This window comes from Gossypium arboreum, chromosome 3 (assembly GCF_025698485.1).
Source record: "Gossypium arboreum isolate Shixiya-1 chromosome 3, ASM2569848v2, whole genome shotgun sequence".
NCBI classification, from domain to species: domain Eukaryota; kingdom Viridiplantae; phylum Streptophyta; class Magnoliopsida; order Malvales; family Malvaceae; genus Gossypium; species Gossypium arboreum.
In genome coordinates this window covers 137,468,687-137,489,066 of record NC_069072.1, presented here as the reverse complement: position 1 = coordinate 137,489,066, position 20,380 = coordinate 137,468,687, and the positions used below count along the sequence as shown (strand labels likewise).

At 32.0% G+C, this 20,380-nt stretch overlaps 2 protein-coding genes across 3 annotated transcripts; one reads left to right on the top strand and one right to left on the bottom strand.

Annotated features, from left to right (window-relative positions):
- The first annotated feature begins 375 nt into the window (after positions 1-375).
- On the top strand, positions 376-4,317 carry LOC108475386 (putative NAC domain-containing protein 94). The gene is made up of 3 exons (XM_053026355.1): positions 376-636; positions 896-1,158; positions 3,955-4,317. Exons 1-3 carry the CDS (start codon positions 489-491, stop codon positions 4,315-4,317), a joined length of 774 nt encoding a protein of 257 aa, XP_052882315.1. The 5' UTR covers positions 376-488.
- A 2,599-nt stretch (positions 4,318-6,916) lies between these two features.
- On the bottom strand, positions 6,917-16,691 carry LOC108475923 (ATPase family AAA domain-containing protein At1g05910-like). Of its 2 annotated transcripts, none has more exons than XM_017777924.2 (11): positions 16,478-16,691; positions 14,584-14,861; positions 13,672-13,773; positions 11,727-13,559; positions 11,453-11,641; positions 11,133-11,275; positions 10,413-10,658; positions 9,453-9,639; positions 8,368-8,433; positions 8,021-8,261; positions 6,917-7,403 (listed from the first exon to the last, which is right to left on the bottom strand). In XM_017777924.2, exons 2-11 carry the CDS (start codon positions 14,806-14,808, stop codon positions 7,030-7,032), a joined length of 3,606 nt encoding a protein of 1,201 aa, XP_017633413.1. In that variant the 5' UTR covers positions 14,809-14,861; positions 16,478-16,691; the 3' UTR covers positions 6,917-7,029. The 2 variants fall into 2 exon arrangements, with proteins under 2 accessions (XP_017633413.1, XP_017633414.1); XM_017777925.2 differs by having other exon boundaries at positions 6,917-7,400.
- Between the last annotated feature and the right edge of the window lie 3,689 nt (positions 16,692-20,380).

The following is a 20,380-nucleotide window of genomic DNA, read 5'->3' as shown; positions in this document are numbered from 1 at the left end:
ATTTTACGAATAAAATTAAACCTAAAAATATTAAAATTATATATCTTTAGAGTATAATAAAAAAATAATTAGAAAATAGTGATGAAAGAAAATATATTCAAACTTTAGAAAAGTCATTATTAAATGTGTAGTTACCAATGTAGAATAAAATAATTTTGTGAATCATAAAATTAACATCAAACATACTTTCATAAAGAAAATTATTAATTTAAAAAAATCAATTTTAATAATTTAATTCAAAATGGTATCTATCCTGCAGGCATATTAGTCTTCTCTAAACGTGAGTCAATTTGTCTTCTTCCAGTTTTTTCAGCATTTCCTTGATCTCTCTCACTCCATATATATATATATATAGAATTATACACCAATGTCATACATATCAGATATGTTTTATAATCTGATTGGTATTATTGAATGATACATTTGTCTTTTTTGGTTAAAAAAAAAAACACCACCAAAAAAAAGTACAGGTTTCAAAAGATAGGAAGATGGTTCTTACAGGCTTCAGATTTTCTCCCACAGACGAAGAGATCATCGAAATCTTGAGCCAGAAAGTGTCTGGAAACACTTCCATGGAGGCTTTCGATTTCATCATCCAAAAAAATATCTATGATTTCGAGCCGCAAGAGCTTCATGGTCCGATATCTTTCCCTCCTTTTTCTGGTTTTTCTTATGTTATCTTCATCAGTTTTGCATGTCTGAAACTAGGGTTTTCGACATTAATATTTAGTACTCAAAAGCTATGAGTTTAGGTGTCGTGTGATAAGATCATGCATGTTTCATGGAACATGCACTCATCAGATCAGACCAATAAAATACATTCATATGCATTACATAACGAAAACGTGTTGAATATATAATATTATATGAATTTATGTGGTTAATTTTGTTGCAGGGAGTGAAAGAACTATAGGATTAAACAAGAACGAGAGATATTACTATTGCAGAAGGGAGAGTGATTCAAGAGAAGTAATGGGAAAAGGATGGTGGAAGGCTACAAGTCATTTAAAGGCTGTTTCTTCACCAAATGGAGAAGTGATGGGTTATAAAAGACCTTTAACTTTTCATAGGTTTAAAGATAATATCCAAAGAAACCGAAAGGAAGCCATCAAAACAGATTGGATAATGCATGAATACGGCCTTCAATCAATTCATACGGTTCCTTTCTTCTTCTTCTTCTTCTTCTTCTTCTTCTTCTTCTTCTTCTTCTTCTTCTTCTTCTTCTTCTTCTTCTTCTTTATATATCTGCCTTCTAATTTCTTGCTTTCTCCTTCTTTTTTCCCTTTCTGGATTATAATAGTATACGTGAACTAAATGGATTAAGTTTCCTTTCTGGGAATACATGAGCAATTGACCTAGGAATAAGAAAAGGGTTTGTAGATGCTATAATTGGTAACCTGAATTTATTAATAAGAGAAAGACATTGGAAAATGTTAACCTCTTTTCTAAATAAAGTGATTACAAAAACTCCAAGAAAATAACTGACCTTAAACCACCAACTCTTACACAAACAAATAAATAGTTGAAAGACAAAACTCAATCATCACCTCTCAAAACAGCAAATACATAATCATAAGAGTGAAACAGAATAGGAAAAACACTCATTACCAATCAAAAATCATTTCACCACCAAGCTTTAAGTAGCGCAGGCCTCCTCAGAAGCATCAACCATTTCATTACCTTGCCTGAGAACAAATGCAAAGTGAAATCAAACCAATTGATTAATACTACAACTGAAACCAATGAAGAGATTCCACAAACACCACGACCTAGAATTCCTCTCCAGCATCTACTCCAAAACAACCCATGAAGCAGATTCAATAATAAAAGGGACTTTCAAATTCCATCCAATGCCAAAAAAACACCTTCAAGTCAGTTTTAATAGCCATAACTTCTGTCATTTTCGGTTCTTATTAATCTTCTATATCGAATAATGGGAGATTCAAACTTACTTTTTAAGCAACAGAATATAGGAAATGAATATTAAAATTGAACACGAAATTATTACTTATAGTTGAGTTAAATATTAGGATGCCATACGATGTTCCTCCATTAATTTTATGTGAAATTTATTTTGTTAATGAGGATTTTAAGGACATTTTTTAATGTTAACGTTACATTAAATGTAGTTGCATTAGCTATATATACATAAACCTTAAGTAATACTATTCACAGTATATAAAACCTTGCATGGATCATAATGATATTAATTTAGTTATATTTCGACTACTATGTTCTACTATATCCTTCAATTTTATTTGTTTGTGGTTTGGGAAATTTAAAAAATTGTTTTTATTTATTATTTAAATCCGGTTAGAAACTTATTTAATTTCGTTTTTTAAACAATTCATTTGATTTTATTAATAAGGGTCCGAGAATAAGTGTCCATCAAATACATCTGAAACAACTAATAAAATGATAATTAAAAAATAATAATTCTCAAAAGGAATTAAAAGGAAAACTAAAACTCTTCCAAAAAACCCTTTCAAGTTACTAGAGCGAGTCAAGATAGGAGAATGAGGTTATTCTTCGGTAAATAAATAAAGTCCTCAATTCAAAGAACATGGCCCAGATACGTAGAAACTCATGGCAGCTCTATGAAACGGTGTTCTGATGCTGTGAAATCGATGACCTCTAAAATTTATTTAATTGTTTAATTGTTTAGACACTTGAAAAATATTTAAAATTTATATATTTTATTCATTAAATAATAGACCAAATATCCGAAAATATTCTGCCTTGCCTTTAATAGCTGGTGGAAAGCTTAATAGGGTAACTAAGATTCGGTTGTCTATGGTAAAACCTTTTAATAGGTTCAAAAAAGATTCGGTTTTGGAAAATGGTATCATTTGTGTGTTATTAAATTCTAGTTTTACTTTGTTTATTCATTTAAGTACATCTTCCTATATAAAGCATATAGTGTTAGTAGGAATGAAGTTAGAGCATAAGGGTCAAAATTGAATTGCAAATTTTGAAGGGTCAAAATGTAAGTTCCTCATGATATTACTTTATTTTTAGATAGACAATTTTTTTGGGTAAATTACAATAGTAGTCGTCCAACTATTACTATTTTTTAAATGATCACTCGCCTATTCAATTTTGTCTTTTTTGGTCACCAATTAGCTAAAATGTGACAATTTTTAAAATTGGCATAATAGCTACTTTAACACTCAACATTTACACATTATGTAACTTGGTCTCTCTTTTTCTTTTTACAATTTTTCTTTTCTTTGTGATGTTGAGGGTTAATTTTAAAAGAATGAGAAAAAATGAAAATTATTATCTTGTATTTTTTGGTGTTTTCTTTTTTATATATATTTTCAATCAAATTTATTTATTATTTAGCTTTTTAGGTGAAAAGTTCATAAAGAAAATCAAAATTGCAAAAAAAAAATCAAATTACACAATATGCAAATGTTGAGGGTTGGATTTTTTAGAACAAAACTAAATTGACATAATGTATAAATGTTGAGAGTTAAAGTTCCTATTATACAAATTTTAAAAGTTGCCACAATTAGCCAGCTCATGACAAAAAAAAAAACAAATTCGATTAATTAAGTGATCATTTTGTAATTTTTCTTAGTTTAATGACAAAAAAAATATTAATAATTGGGTGAAAGAAATATTTACTAATAATTAAATAATTACTAATATAATTTACCCTTTTTTTTTAATTTTTGAAAGACCAAAATCACTATCTTCCCTAGCGCCACCCTTCATCAAGGGTGAAGCCAAGAATTACATCATGGGGTGCCAAAGATAAAACAATTTATTTTCATTTTAAATAGCTATAAAAGGGTTTAAATTGAACTATTTACATTTTTGGCACTAAAATTGTGATTATACCATTCAACCGAATCCCTTACCTGCCCTACCTGGCTACGCAATTGTACATCAAACATTAACCCTTCATAGGTGAAAATCTCACTTTTTTCATATTGATATTTCATGTAGGAATGGAGACTGTGTAAGATTAAGTACAAAGGGAAAGAAAAGGTTGAAGAAGACATGACACCAACGGAGAAAACATTCAGACATAGTACTAATAAGACTCTATTAACGAGTTTCGAAGCTAAAGATTGCAGCAGCGGCAGCAGCAATTCCATAGCTCCCATGCAGTTGGAGCTTGCTTTCGAACAGCCGCCATTGACGCAGCCCATATTACCTGTAAACAACGACATTAATTATTATTATGACAATTATTGTTGGTCCAACTCCAACATGATGCTTTATGAAGATCATCAGCTGGCTGATCAACTAGACACCCTATCAGAGCAGCCATTTTCAGACCTTTGGTCATGGGATGATTACCATTAGTTGCCCCTTTCTACTAGTAATAATAAGCACCCATGTTATATATATATATATATATGAGGAGCGATTCACTTAAACCTTGTAAAAATTAAATGTAGTATGGACGTATGTTATTAGTCATCAAACTGATCATCACTCTTGCATGTACTATGATATTGTATTGTTTATGGATTAGTTCGTTGAAGTTTATTTGTGAATCCAACACTCATTAAATGATTTGCATTGTTTTTACTATTCATCTAATACATTAATGACAATTTTTTTCTATTGTGTTATTTATTTATTTTTTATCAGTGTTTGTGTTTTTTATAATGCGGTACTTATGTTAAGCAAAAGTTATACATTATCGTATTTGAAAGTAATCTGAATTTTAGAGTTGATTGAATGAAAACTCATAATTAGCTAATAATATTAAGAATTAACTTTAATTAAAACAACCCTAAAGCTCAAAAAATCATAGCCATCAAATTATACTTAATAAATTAAATAGAAAATTAGAAAAATTTAATTCTAATAATATTAGCAATTAAATTTTATCAAATCAACTCCAAAAACTCAAATTAGATACTAAAAAGTAATGTTGTTAACTTTGGGTACCAAAATATATAATTTTATCAAATACAGATACCACATTAGACCACAAAAAATTAGATACCAAATTAAAAATAGATATCCAATGATTAAAAAATTATGTACCAAAAAGAAAAACATAATAAAAGGAGGTAAATGAATTGCAATAATTAGATTGATACCAAAGAAACATTAAGGGATATGATTAAATATACTTTTTTTTTATAAAAAGTAAATATACTTATATTAAATATATATTCATATCAAGATTTTATACTCGATTATATACAAAGAAGCATTTGAACTCATTCGACATATATCGAGATTGTAATCTTAGATTTGAACTAATTAGATTAAGCTTTGAGTTCTTGGTAACATTTCTTTTCTAGTTATAAACAAGTCTAGGAATAAAAGATTGTAGATATTAATGTTTGAATTCAGTATTTATTTAAAATATCATCTTTTAACGATGATAATATGACTGAATCAATCGAAATAATTATATAATTAATAAAAATATTTTTATTTAACTTATGAGTTTCTAAAAGTTGAAATCTATTTCCAAGTTAAATGTAGAATTTTTTTGTAAAATTACTTTTATAGTTGGGATAGGATTAGAAATACTAGGATATCAACCTAAGCTTTAATCTACACAATATTTGATCAAGAAATTATTATTATTATTGATTGAATTTGTTCCCATTTAAATACTTATTTTTAAGACAAATCACTAAATGGTTATATTTAATGGATGAATTGTTACTGGGCTAAGTCGAACAAATTTTAAGGAGTCAAATGAAATTTTAATTTTTATAGTCTATATCTTTATAATTTTTAAAAGTTTAAATCAATTTTATAATTTTAGAAAAGCCAAAATATAATTTTATCTATACTAATTTAATTTTTTTAAAAATTTGAAAATCTAAATAAAAATTTTACATTGTAGAAATCGAGCACCTGCTAGCCCTTAAATTTACTTCTAAATTGTTAGTAATCATAACAATAAATATATATATATATATATAATGTTGAACAGCTTTTTAAAAGATCTAGTAATAATTAATTATGTGAGGTAGAAATACTGTCTCCCAAAAATATCCACAATTTCAAAAAACGAATCAAAATCAAGTCAACCTTCAATTTTGATGGAGTGAAAGAAGCAAATGAGGAAGAGAAAAGGGAGGAAAAAAAAAATTTTTTCTTTGTTCTAAGATTGGAAAACGAGATAATGGGGAACATCATTAAAGAAATCAGGACAACATTATTTACAATTTTTACAACAAATGGGAGGCTTATAACATGCATCAACACTTATTGCTTTTTATTTTTTTCTATTTTAATTTTAATTTCATCAACTTACTCCTTTATTTACCCCCTTGAATTTGGTGCTCCAAAAGTTTCCATTAAATATTTATTTTATCTTTGTTCAAATAAATTAAGAATTTCTTGGATTTGATTGGGGAAAGGTTAAATTTTATTTATTTTGGTTAAAATAAGGAAAAGTTAGAATAATTTTTAGGGACATCGAATAAAATTTTAATTTTTATAATTTATATCTTTATAATTTTTAAAAATTAAATTAAATTTTATAATTTTAAAGAACTAAAATATAATTTTATCTTTACTAATTTTAATTTTTAAAAAATTTAAAGACTTAAACAGTAATTTTACATTATAAAGAAGCCAAAGTTTGTCAACTCTTTTGAAGATTTAAAATTTAATTTTTATTTTTTATTTAAAAGTTCAGTTATTAATGTCGCTAAAATACTCTTAAAAGTCTCAATACCAACTGAGATTTTTTTTTTTTTCCGAGCATCACGCCAACAATTTTAGAAGAGTTTTAATTGTGATAACAATTCGACTTAAATTTAGAAAGTAAAAAAACACTATTCTTAAAAATTGAAAGGAACTAAATTCCTAACATACAAATAGTGCAAAAAGTTGAAACATATTTTAACTTTTTTTTTTAATGTTCAAATACTTATTCAATAGAATATGAATATATATATATATATAGAGAGAGAGAGAGAGATTGGCTTGACTCAATAATATGAATTGGAAAAAGAAAATCCCGACTTTACAACTACCCTACTGCAAGGTTTCTTTGTTGTTTTCTTTTTTCTTTTTTTTTTATGAGAAGAGGCATTAAAGAGAAGAGAAATTAGCGTCATCCTCTGCAAATTTTAACAAAAACTCCAAAACTGAAGGTTTGGGGTCATCATCATCTCCAACCCTACTTTCAAATATGCCTTTCATTATCCGACTGTAAAGCCTTTCCAGCTCTGGGATCCCGTAGTTTCCAGTTCGCTCCACTAGCAGTTTCTTCACCGATTTGGCTTGAGTTGAAATCTCACCATCCAACATTATCGTGTCCTGGGATCCATTAGCTTCTGTAGAAGTTTCTTGCTGCTTGCCATCACCCAAAGTAGGTTCATCCCTCTCACAGTTTATCTCCTTTACCTCTAGGGTCTGAGATGGCTTCATTTGTACTGAATCCGAGGCCTGGGATTTGTCTTCTGCTGTGGCACAGATTAACAGATAACTCGAAAAGAAAATGATGATTGAAAATACTTTTAACTAACAGTTGACAATATGTTACAGAAGATGCAAAAACTCTAGGATGATCAATGAAAACTAGGAAGCGACGGTAAACCGATCCCTTTTTGGGCAAGGATACTGTGGTTCAGTAGACAGGATTCATGGGATGAATCATTTTCAGACCATCTGCTGCTGTATGAGTTTGAAGTAGGCCCATCTGAAAGTATGATTGGTACCCTTTTATGTCCCTATTGTGTCCCTAATTCATTTACTCTACCCCACGGTTTGGTATGTGCATTTGATGAGTGATGAATCACATACTCATCACTTCATACAATTAGGACCGGCAGCAAAATTGAAACAATGTATTGAATTATATGCCTATCCTAATATTGGATGACAATTTTAAGACAGAAAGCAGTCTCAGAATATAAACCTAATAATATGCCTATCCTCGTATTGGGTGCTAATCGAGAAAACTAAATCCAATCCTTAGTAATGGAATATGTTACGAACTAAAGCCTAAAACCTGTCTCATCATATACAGTTATACACCAAACAAGGGTCAGTTAATCTATGCATATAGATATGAAAATACCCGCAGGGGCAGTATCGGCATTCTTCTTTGGCCTTTTCAAGGCCTCGTAGCTTTGAAGATCAGCCTCTGGCTGGACATTACGGAGTCGAGCACTTGCCCGAGTTGAAGTTCCTAGCTGCACAACAGGTACCGCAGGAGGCAGCCCTAGATCATCAGGCATATGAGCTGGACCCCCTTGAGCAGCAATTTTGTCACAATAAGCAACCAATGCAGGGTCCATCTGTGACAGCATCCCATGTACCTGATAAAAAAGAAACTAAAATATTAATGAAAATTGAAAAAAAAATGAAAAAGGTGAGCTGAGTAATTAGAATAAAACTCTGGCATAAAAGAACAAGTGAACGTACTGCATCCCGTAATTCACAAGCTCTACTAACAATTCTAGCACCATTATAATCATCTCCATTGTAAACCTGAAATTCAGGATAGCAAAAAATCAGCACAGTAAGTTAGGGAACATCACAAAAAAGAAGTTAATAAAGACTATCTATTATAGAACAGATATATATATATATAGTAGGCTTTTAAATAATCAACAGTACAGTGCTAAGAATCCAAAGCATGCAATACAAAGACACAACTTATGCATGAAATGTGTTCTGTAAAACCATAAACATTTTGCTTTCACATGTGGAATCTCTTTCCTTGCTGTCAGCCATTCTTTCCCCATTAAGTTTCTAACAATTTGAGTATAACACTAAATTCTAAAATCCCAAAATATTCAGCCCTACCCTAGGTATCTAGGTATTTAGCCTACCACAAATGCTAAGCAAGCAAATTCCCCTACTCTTCCCTACATGCATTCCCTATGTTACCCTTCTCTAAAATACCTATGTTCGTCACATAATTGGATATCGGTATGAAGTTATGATCCTGCAAATATATGGAAAAAACATAGAAAAAGGATATCCGTGTTGAGACACATCCATATATAATTGGACATGTCAATATCTAACACTCAAACCCACCCCCACCCCCGGCATTCATACACTCAAACCCACCCCCACCCCCGGCATTCATACACGGTATGTTTCTCCCTCCATACAATGTTCTGTAGCCAAAATAGGAGTAAACCCCTATATGACATCAGGTAAACCATACATGAAGAGGGAATTGCACAAGTTTAACAACTAAACCAGTAAATAAAAATGAGGCACACAAAGTAACAAATAAAAATGGACCTCATTATTATAAATCTAGTTAATAGATATATTTCGAACAAATATTGAAATTTGAAAAATCCCATTATTCAATAAAAACCTAAGATTCCGAACAACAAACCAAACTGCATATCCGATTAGTTACAGTTGCTTTTTGACAAGCGTTTGCCATCGTTGGTCTCAATGAGTGGCAAGTTACATGGTCAACCTAAGTTAAAATAATAAAACTAGAAATCAGAATAGTTTGCATTTGGGATTTAACAAACCCACACCTTTGCGTTGGTTACAATCAGATCAACATCTTGCACAAAAGCAGAACAGGTAAGATATTGTCCAGAGTCAACACGCTGCAATAAAGTAGCAACATCCATAGGATTCTGGATTATGGAGCGGTAGTTTGGCGCGTCCTCATCAGTGACTGGGTAATGAAAGGCACTAAATCTTTTATCGTAGAGTATCCTGCAACATGACCAACCATCTTCTCTAAAGCTTATTAACAGTTCAATAAAGCAAAAATATCTCTATTTTACAAGCTTATAAAGATAACAACAATCAACAATAAATTAAAACATACAAGCCATCCTAAAAGTTATTATCTTCAACATCCTGACATTTTCTCAATTATATCAAATTTGGAGATAAAGCAGGTTTAAAAAGGGGTAATGTCAGTTAATAAATAGAATCACATGAAAGAAAGAGATCTTACGACCCAAAACAAGTTCATGAGCCATTATGGAAGGATCCAACAATGATAATTCAAGGAGGCAAAACCACACTACAAAAAAACATCAGGCTTTACATCTCTTAAAGTTGATTTCTCTTTATTCTTTTCTTTTCTAATGATTATAATTTTATAAATTTTTTTTTCACAAGCTTTTTATTTTCTAAACTAAACAATTCCTCTTAAGGTCACCTGACTGAACAGTTCTATAGGAATAAACCTAATAGCGCCGGATAATTCTTTGGAAAACTTTAAGTCATCTTCCAATATTAGTTATAGTTTTTCAATTTGCAGAATTCTAACTCAAAATTAAAACCTGAGTTCCACTTCCAGCGAATATTTGTCGTAAATTACACACAAATCAATTGAAATATGCTCCACAGAACTTCCATTGCCAAGAAAAAGAAATAGCAAGGGATGAAAGGGGCAAGGAACAGTAAAGGAAAGATGCCTCAGTTAAAGATTACACTATTAAACATAATAGATTCTGATAATACTGCAGTAACTTTACCGGTTGCAAACATCTCTAAGGCACATGCGTAAACGGCGAATAGCATGATGCTCAGCCTCTACTTTGGCCTTCAATTCTGAGACCTTTGGTCCACTTGCCACTTTTGGCACTTTGGGAAGTTCAGGAAGAGATTTTGGTTCCTTGGACTTTTTAGTCATTGCCTCCAACAATACTGACAATGCAGCTTCAATTAAACCATCAAAGAACAAAGATCTATCTTCAATTGAAGGTTTGTCCAATTGATAGCTGACAATAATAATTAAATACATCAGTATTGAACAAATTTTTAATAAATAAAAAGATAAGTAAATAAATAACTAGAGCAAACTGGGTAAAAAAAAGTCCGCTTCATCAATATTACGCAAATAGAAGCAAGACAAAATGGAGAAAAGGCAATACAGGAATATTATTCTATTCATACATTGAATTCCTAAAACAAAAGAAAGAAAAAAGTGTGTATCTATGATGTTTCACATGTCATGTCAGCATAAAAGAGAATGCACTTGGATTGCATCGCGTTTATGGGATGCCTCAGCAAGATTGCAACTTGCAAGAAAAACCAATAATGACTTACATACTGAAAACAAACTTCATGGCGATAGCAATAAACAGCTCTGGTTATGAAAAATAATTGCCAAAGGTCAACATTGATATCCAAATAATCACAGAACGTAAGGTAGAAATGCATAAAAGGTCATTTTAAGGATTAGAAACACATACACACTACGCTGAGGAAATACTGAATAGGGATTCCCATCTAATTCAGCAAGTGAAGTTGATGATGTTCCAAGTAGCAATATAGGTAGGTCTGATGGTAACTCTTCTAAAAGTGTAAGCAGAACAGCTCTTAGCTGTTCATATGCCTGCAACAACAAATTTATCAAATTTAGAAAGCAGAAGAAAATACAAAACTAGACTAAAAATACTAGACCTGAAATACACACACACACACAAAAAGGACCAACTTTTAAACAAGTGCATTCCTTTGAACTAAAATTTGAATCAGATTTGAACAATTACTCTATGCATGAAGCACTCACATTATCCCACCATAGATTGAACTGAGGTATGCATAGTATAGAAGGTGTTGTTCTTCTTGCTTCGCTAAATATATGCACCACTGCTTCCTCTGATGTCTTTGCACTTGGATCCGAAAGAAGTGATGGAAGACCAAGAGAATGTACAGGAAATTTCTCTAACTCGTGTAAAATTGCAGGTCCAAGATGATCCTGAACAACTAGATCAGTAAGTATATTCAGTTTCTGGCTCCAAAAATTACAGTTACTAAAACTCAAGAGGATTCAAAATATTTACCAAGCCAGAACCATCACCACCGCACAGTAACAACCGAGGCCTATAAACAAGAGGAATTGCTGATCCATATGAAAGGATAGAAAGCTTGGTCAACTCAGATGACACTGTTAGGGGAGGAAATATGTCAGATATATGGTTCATGGCTTTCTGGAGATGTCTCTGCAGGCATGGTGCAACTACCAAAGACAACGGTCTAGAGTGAACGATGGAACCTCTTTGAGAAGCAGGAGTAATTGTTGACATGGCCTCTATAAAGTGATACTTTTCAACCTTCACTGAGTCAACATCAATCAGATATTTGTCATCACTAGTATAAACTTGCGGGTATTTTTCACGAAAAGCACGAATGGCGGCTTCAGTGCATAGAGCCTTCAGATCTGCACCACAGTATCCGACACAACTAGCTGCAAGTTCCATTTTAAGTTCCTTAGAAGGAGGTTGCTTCCACTTCCGAGTGTGAATATCTAATATTTCAGCACGTGCTTCACAGCCAGGTAATGGAAAATTGAATTCACGATCAAATCGCCCTGGGCGCCTTAGAGCTCCATCAATAGCATCAATCCTGTTAGTTGCTCCAATCAAAACAACTTGTCCGCGTGAATCAAGACCATCCATGAGGGCAAGCAAAGTGGATACAATAGAATTGTGAATCTGCTCTTGTTTACTAGACCTCACAGGAGCAAGCCCATCTATCTCATCAAAAAAAATGATGGAAGGTTGATTCCTTTGTGCCTCCTCAAAAAGAAGTTTCAATTGTCTTTCAGCCTCACCAACCCACTTGCTAAGCACATCAGCACCCTTTCGCATGTAAAAACTGACTTTCTGACCAGCCTTCGAAGCAGCACTTGCTAAAGCCCTGGCAATCAATGTCTTACCAGTGCCAGGGGGACCACACAACAGGACACCCCTAGGTGGAGTGATGTGATAACTGGCAAAGAAATCTGGATACAACAAGGGAAAGAAAACCATTTCCTTCAAAGCATCAACATATTCAGAAAGCCCGCCTATTTCATCAAAGCTAACACTTTCATCAACCTGTAAGGGTTGAATATCTGCCCCGCCTTTAGAGCTTGGTCCAGCAGTTTGAATCCCAGAAGTCAATGTAGCAAATGGATCACTTTGATTACCCCAACCTGATGCAGCTACATTTAATCCCCATGCTGTTGTCCCATGCATGTCTAATCCCCCAAAAAGCCAAGGTGGTCCAGATCTGCTCCCACCTCGGCCCCAAGGAATAGCAGGACCCTGATCCAGCTCATCCACGAGAATAGAATCATCAGAATCCTCAGCTCTTGTTAGACGATGACGCTTATGAACACGTGAGCCACCCTTCCTAACATCCCTGCTGACTTTAGTCCCCATTCCTTGACGTAAAACCCTCCGTGGAGATCTGGATCTTTGCTTGCTCTCATCCATAGATAGCCTGCGTACATCAGCACGATTTCGAAGATCATATCGCCTCCTTCCTTCCTGTTCTTCTTCACCCTCTTCATCATCACCTTCATCTTCTTCGTCTTCTTCTTCTTCTTCTTCATCTTCACCCTCAGCCTCTTCATCACCCTCATCTTCAGCATCATTTTGGTCATCATCTGCAGCCTCATCATCTAAATCATTCCCATTTTCAGTTTCATCTTCACCAACCTTCTCATCCGAAGTACTTTGCTCATCATCATAACCCAAATTGATCTGCTTAACTGTTTTTGAACGACGAGGGCGTAGTCCTTCACGTCGAGGAGCTTCTTTAGTCTCCAAGGTCTTTTTCTGCTTGGGAGATGGAGACTCATCTTGACTTACACTGTTAGCAACTCGGTTCCTCCGTGGTCGATATGGTCTCTGGGAAAAATAAACAATGAAAAGTTGAATTAGGATACACTTTCGTGATGTATGTTTCATCAAATGAGAGAAAAGTAATTGAATTCCAAAGTGTTGTATGCTTGGACGGTACCATCATGTCTTCATCCCCTGAACCAGAACTCTCAGTATAACCCACAAGATTCACAGAAACTCTCCTCTTTCTCGATGAACGCCTAAGATTGGCTGTGCCTGACTGCAACAAGAGGATGACTAAACTTAATCAAATTCAAAATGCAAGGTATAATAGAAAAAATGAGTCATTTAATCCAATTAGCTTCAAGAAAAGATGCAATTATATGAAAAGCATGCAAAGACACAACTTATTAAAGAAAACCTAAATGAAACATGTCCTCCTATAAGAATGCCCGACATAACTGAGAAAAAAAGGAATCTACATTTTGATCTAAAAGGGGACAGAAGGAATTTGTTTTGAAAATATATATAATACAGCCACAGCACAAAATAAATGTTGCCATAAAAGGTATATAAAGAGGTGATAAATATTAGTGCCCAGTAATCAGTTTCTTTTCTTTAACAACAGTTGGTCTTCTATTTTAATTATGGTTCATTTTGAATCAATTGAATTCTGCTTTTTAACTTTTTCTTTGCAGTAGCTTTTCAAGAAGCCATGGAAAAAATCAAGTAGCAAAAGCAACACACAATCAGAGCCCTAGTGCAATACTCTTTTTTTTCTGTTCAAAGAAAGGAGGACTAGCAAACTAGTCAAAGCAAACTTCTAAAAAATACTCTGAGAAAGTTCAAGATGAAGTAAAGCATGAATATTCCCGGGGGGAACTCAAACTCTTCTGGTCCTGAGCTGGTTTGCCTTGCCACTTTGGCCATCGAGTCAGCAACAGTATTAAATACTACTATAGTCACAAAGGATTTATGTTTCTAAGTTATCTACAACCTAGAAAAATGAATAGGAAAAGCTAAAAAATTTATCACAACCACTTAAAGACTCAGCATGGTATATACAGTCAAACAAGAGTATGCAACTTACACTGCCATTTGAAGTACGCACCGACCGATCCCCCGAGCGCAACATTTTGGCAATGCGAGAAGCTGCTGTCCTTGTCTTTGTCCTGCTCTTCTTATTTCGAATGATGGTAGGACTGTAATACAAATATGGTCTGCCATACACTTTTGGCCTTCTTCTAAGCCTATCACTTGAGCGCAGAGGCCTAGTAACTGGCCTATCTGCCTGACCAGATCTCTTTGGATACATAGACAAATACTAGCTTTGCAGATTATATTCTTCCATAAACTCCGTACGTACACCTTAAAGATGAGTAGTAATAATAATAAGCAGAGGTTCCAAATTGTTTTACCTAAACTTTCTTACATGAATGACTTTTCAATTCTCTTACAAATATGCCATAGTTAATGGTATATGATTCTGGACGATTATAACAAATCTCAATTAAACATGAGCAATTTTGAAGCCACTAACCACACAGAAACAAGAAGCTTTTTCACACAGTAGAGTACAATAACAGAACATTCTAAAAAATAAAGATATACCCTCTTCAAGCTAAAAACAAGCAAAAATGCACAATATAGACCAGCTTATCTTTCCATTTCTGGACAAAATTCATTTGAAGTTCTCAATGACATGTTTATCAAGATCGCATATTGATAACACAAACACCTGATAGTTGTTGAAGATTAAGAGAGACTCTTAAGATGGCATAATAACAGAGTAACTAAAAAATTCAATGAAATTATCAGTGAACATCTTTGTTTTACTATGTTAAGAAAGACATCCGAAGGTATATGAAAAAGACCAAAGGACATCATCCCTGTTAGTAGCTACACATTTCCACTGATGTAGAGTTTGAGGTTAATGATGCTGACTGGTTGCAAAGAAACTAATTCAACAAGGAAATGAAGATTAGGGAAGGAACAGTGCGAGTCAGACAGTGCTATGACCCATGCATACTTTCATAAGGGAGTGATTAGTACTTGGTAAAAAAACAAGAAAACAGGCAGGGCAGGGGAATGAAATAGGCTTGAAAAATTGATAGAGAAGTATAACATGCCTCATTTGTTACTTTCTAATCATATTTGCCAAGAACATTTAATAACTCTATTCTTCTAAAAAACATTTGACATTTAAACATACAGCACGGGTGTTTGAGCAAAGCACGTGCAACTTTTCCTTCATACCAAAGATGAGCACTGGCGTAATTTTAGAATGATGACAAATGTCTCCAACCTTCAAGAACATTTTGAAAAACCCCAAGCTCCAGTCAATCTAATAAAATCCAGTTTTTAAAGATGCCCCACCAATGTAATCAACAGCTAAGGCACTTAAAATATATTAAATCAATAACAGTTCAATGCCTGTTCCTAAATCAATCAAATTATAAACTTTCCCCAAAATAAAACCTTCAGTGTTCACTTCTCCCTCGTGCATGCATGGGGAGAAAAAGCTCAAAACAAATCCTAGAAAAATACAGAAATCCTTATCCTTCATTATTGCATTTTGAAATTAAATATCAGCAAAAGGATGAAAGGATTAAATAAATAAATAAGCAAGTATTCCAGATAATTCCAATTAGTCAAGCTCCTCCTCCGAAAATAATCACATTGAACAGAAAAATCTATCAATTAATCACCAACAAAATAATGCAGCAATACATGCACATGCACTTGCAAATATATATATAAAACAGAGCTGCGAGGAACAGAGAGAAAAGAAGCTAGTAAATGCAAAATCCTATACAAAATTAAATTTTAAGTAAATCAAATAAATACAACATAAAATCTTCAATTTTACTAAACAAAACAATATACTCTGACTGTTTTTTTCTTTGAAGTTAAACATAAAAATACTATAGTTTTGAACAACAGAGAGAAAAATTAAAGTAAAGCCTGAGATTTGCTTTTGATACCTAATCGGAGAACTAGCTGCCTTAGATGAGAAAACGCGAGAAAGTGAGGGAAAGTGCGAGAAAGTGAAAACCTCGAGCTTTGAGAGAGAGCTCTAAGTTATTTTATAAACCAAAAAAACCTAGAAAGGGATAGAGAGGGGCAAAGCGAAACGAGTTCTATCTGAGTAATTTGACTCACTGAGTCCACCACCCGACCCACGAGTACGTTTTTAATTTTCCCTATTTTCTAGAAGGGGACCCATTAAAAACTGGGCCCCACTTTGAAACTATCGGAATGCAAACTGTCGTGGATTTGCAACGAATTAAAAGTCAAAGAACCAATCCGTGTTAGCCACGTAAGCAAAATAATTTATTTTTTAAATAAATTCGGCAAATAATTTCATCTCGAATTTCATATATAATTGAATTTAAAATATTTAACATGTAATTTAATAATTAATTATCTAACTTATTACAATTTAAATGAAATTTATTTTTTATTATTTTTAATTACAATTTAGGAAAAAAAGGAGTACATTTATATCTATAATGTTATGAAATTAACAATAATGAAAGTAAATAACAAGAGAACATGTCCTATTTCACTCCTCCACCGGGGTTCTTTTCTCCCTTCCCTCATGGTACTATTTCGCTATTGGTCATTTAAGAGTATTTAGCCTTGCAAGGTGGTCCTTGCTAATTCACACAGGATTCCACGTGCCCTATGCTACTCGGGTCAAAGCGTAAGCTAGTAATGCTTTCGGTTACTAGACTATCGCTATCTAGAGTTTGGCACTTCACCGCTTCGCCTAGCAACACGACACTTTTATTGCTCTCCCACAACTCAGTTTTCACTGTTTAGGCTACTCCCATTTTGCTTGCTACTACTACATAAATTATTTTTTCTTTCTTTTCCTCCGACTACTAAAATGTTTTAGTTCGTCTATTCGAGAATTTCCAGATCTACAATTATTTTTAACTCCCCGAAGCATTTCATTGCTTACTACGCCCTTCCTCATCTCTGGGTGCTTAAGTATCCACCGTAAGTCTTTTCTCGTTTAAACCTCGCCTTTAACTTTATTTTACTTTAATTTAAGGCTATACCATCCTAAGGTGTATTGAGAGCAAAAGAGAAGTACGTATCAAAGTCTACATTAAAATATCAAAATATTCATTTGTTGGATAAATGAGCTCATGTTTCTTTTTGAAATGCAAGTAATTTAATCTCAAGTTTTGCTAGTGAGGTTCTAATAATTCATCTTTTTTGATAACAAACAACGATTGATAAATCTTTAATATAAAAAAATATTCAGGTTCTTTAATAAATATCCATGTAAGTTCTTATTTATTGTATTATTTTTGATAATGATGGTCTAACCAATCATACCACCTAATTAATATATTAGACTAATAAACGTCTAATTTTCGTCTCTTGTGATTCAATTATACTAATATATAGTACCAAATAGCGGAAAAGACGATAATTTTCTAATACAAAATTCTTACCAAAATCTAATAGATTCAATATATAGAAATTATTACTAATAAGTCAAGTAATGAGTTCCATAATTCACAAAAAAATATATAATTTATACTTTTAGAAATTTCGTTTTTTTACAAAATACATATAATCCTAATTGTAAGATTTTATATAAATATCAAAATAAAATTATATACTTAAAATTAGTAATGAATAACAAATAATTACAACAACAGAACTCCGTGTGTTGGCTTGATGGTCAGACTGTTCACCCCCTAGGTGTGATCTAAGCTGAGTCGCACTAGTTGTGTTGTTGTAGGGCTTTACCCTTCTCTTATAATTCATCAAAAAATTATTACAACAAGAAGTTTCTCAATATGGACTATGGAAATCCTCAAAATTGACATTACGGAGACAATATATAAGAGATCTTGCAACTACATATGCATATAATTATCAAAGTTTGATCACCATAGCTTTCATAGTAAAACATTTGTATGGACAAATCTCACATCTAAAATATAAAAATTAGATATAATTTTTTTCTATAAACATCATCCTAAATATGCATGAATTTCAGTTTAAAACCTAAATATGCATGAATTTCAGTTTAAAATCTGTTTGTTCATGTTTCTGTCTCCAAATTTAACAAGCATGCTATAATAAAATAAATCATAGTGAAATATACTTGAAAATCTTTAACATTTATAAAACAATCAGAATTTTCACGTAAGATGCTTGAAAGTTTTTTGATACACATTGTACCAAATTTCAATACCAAAAATATGTTATAGAATCTTATGATGCTTTAATCAATTATTTATAATTTATAATTCAATTTAAAGGTATAATCTAATCCTTAATGACAAAGTTAACAAGGTTCAATTAGATCCTATCAATTTCCCTTAATCAAAATTTAAGCATGTTTAATAACAATAATTTAATCATTATATATTTAAATCATTCAAATATTATGCATAATATAACTTAAAAGAAATCTTAAAATAATTTTTTTTGTAAAACAATTTTACTAAAGATAAAATAGTGACGAAAACATACCGGATAAATTATATAACTTTCTTACAATTCTTTTCTTCCTTGCCATAGAAAAGAATCGTGAAAAAAAAAAGTATCGTACTGATAACGAATCATGAAATAAATAAATAAATAACAAGAGAAACAGGAGAACAAAAGATAAGTACGTATTTTAGTTATCCATAAAGATGTTCACAATACTTCTTCAAAGCCTATATTTATATACAAAAGTATAAATGAAATAAAACTTTACTTTTAATGACTATTAGAGTTCTAAAATATATTAAACTTATTTTGATATTGATGGACATCCACTTAATAATAAGATATTCATAACACGTACAAACTGTATATAAAATGAAGGCCCTAAGGCCTTCTACAAAGAACACCTGTATATTTTTTTTACATGAGAATATTATGGGTAAATGTCAATTACAGTTCCTCTATTTTATAAATTACAAGAATGGTTAAATTTCAATTTGATCATTATATTTCGCTCAAATTTGATATTTAATCAGATACTTTAATTTTGACATAATTTGATATCTTAACTTTTATAATGCCATTAGTCGGTCTAAATATTTTATTCTAATTAAAATGATTATGTGAATTTTTAAGGATTGTTTATACCACTAAAATTCTTTGTTAAACTAAGATCCGTGAAAATGTCATTAGCTAGTCTACATTCTTTGTTAATACCATCAATTTCTGATTTGATTATCAATCCATTTTTAATTAAATAAATTATTAAAAATTTAAAAAACTAGTTCAACCTAGAGGTGTACATGGGCCAGGTCGGGCTCAACTAAAAATAGGCCTGTTTGCTAGGCTCGGGCCTAGCCCAAGCCAAAAAATAGGCCTAAAATTTTGTCCAAGCCCGACTCGGATAAAAATGCTAAAACTGGGGCCCGACTCGGCCCGCCTTTATTAATTTTTATATTATTTTAAAATATATATAATACATCAAAAATACTAAAAATATCAAAATAAATATCTCCTAACAAATTGAAAATAAATTTTAAAAAACATGTATACTTAAATAATACTAAGATAGATGCAACTTAACAAGCAAATGTCTCTAAAATAATAACAAAATTAACAAATGTATTCAAATAATAATAAAATTAAAAATAAAAAAGTTTTATATAATATCCAAACAATAACAACATAATAATAAAATAGTAGCAAAATATGGAGAAAACAACAAGAAAATAATATTAAAAAAGCAAACTTTTTTTTGTACTTTAGTGAATTCGGGTCAGGCCGGGCCGGGCCAAGAGCTAAAAATATCTTATCCAAGGCTCAGTCCTTTTTTTAAACGGGCCTTATTTTTGTTCAAACCCATTTTTTTGGCCTATATTTTTGTTCAAACCCTCCAACATTTTGTGCGGGCCTTCGGACCGAGCTAG

Excerpts from the sequence above, each read along its gene's own strand:
- LOC108475386 (XM_053026355.1), top strand. The coding sequence starts at position 489 with ATGGTTCTTACAGGCTTCAGATTTTCTCCCACAGACGAAGAGATCATC. Across the intron at positions 637-895 it reads CGAGCCGCAAGAGCTTCATG|GGAGTGAAAGAACTATAGGA; the intron begins GTCCGATATCTT and ends ATTTTGTTGCAG. Across the intron at positions 1,159-3,954 it reads GCCTTCAATCAATTCATACG|GAATGGAGACTGTGTAAGAT; the intron begins GTTCCTTTCTTC and ends TATTTCATGTAG.
- LOC108475923 (XM_017777924.2), bottom strand. The coding sequence starts at position 14,808 with ATGTATCCAAAGAGATCTGGTCAGGCAGATAGGCCAGTTACTAGGCCT. Across the intron at positions 8,262-8,367 it reads CTTGTGAATTACGGGATGCA|GTACATGGGATGCTGTCACA; the intron begins GTACGTTCACTT and ends CTTTTTTATCAG. Across the intron at positions 7,404-8,020 it reads TGCCGATACTGCCCCTGCGG|CAGAAGACAAATCCCAGGCC; the intron begins GTATTTTCATAT and ends TCTGTGCCACAG.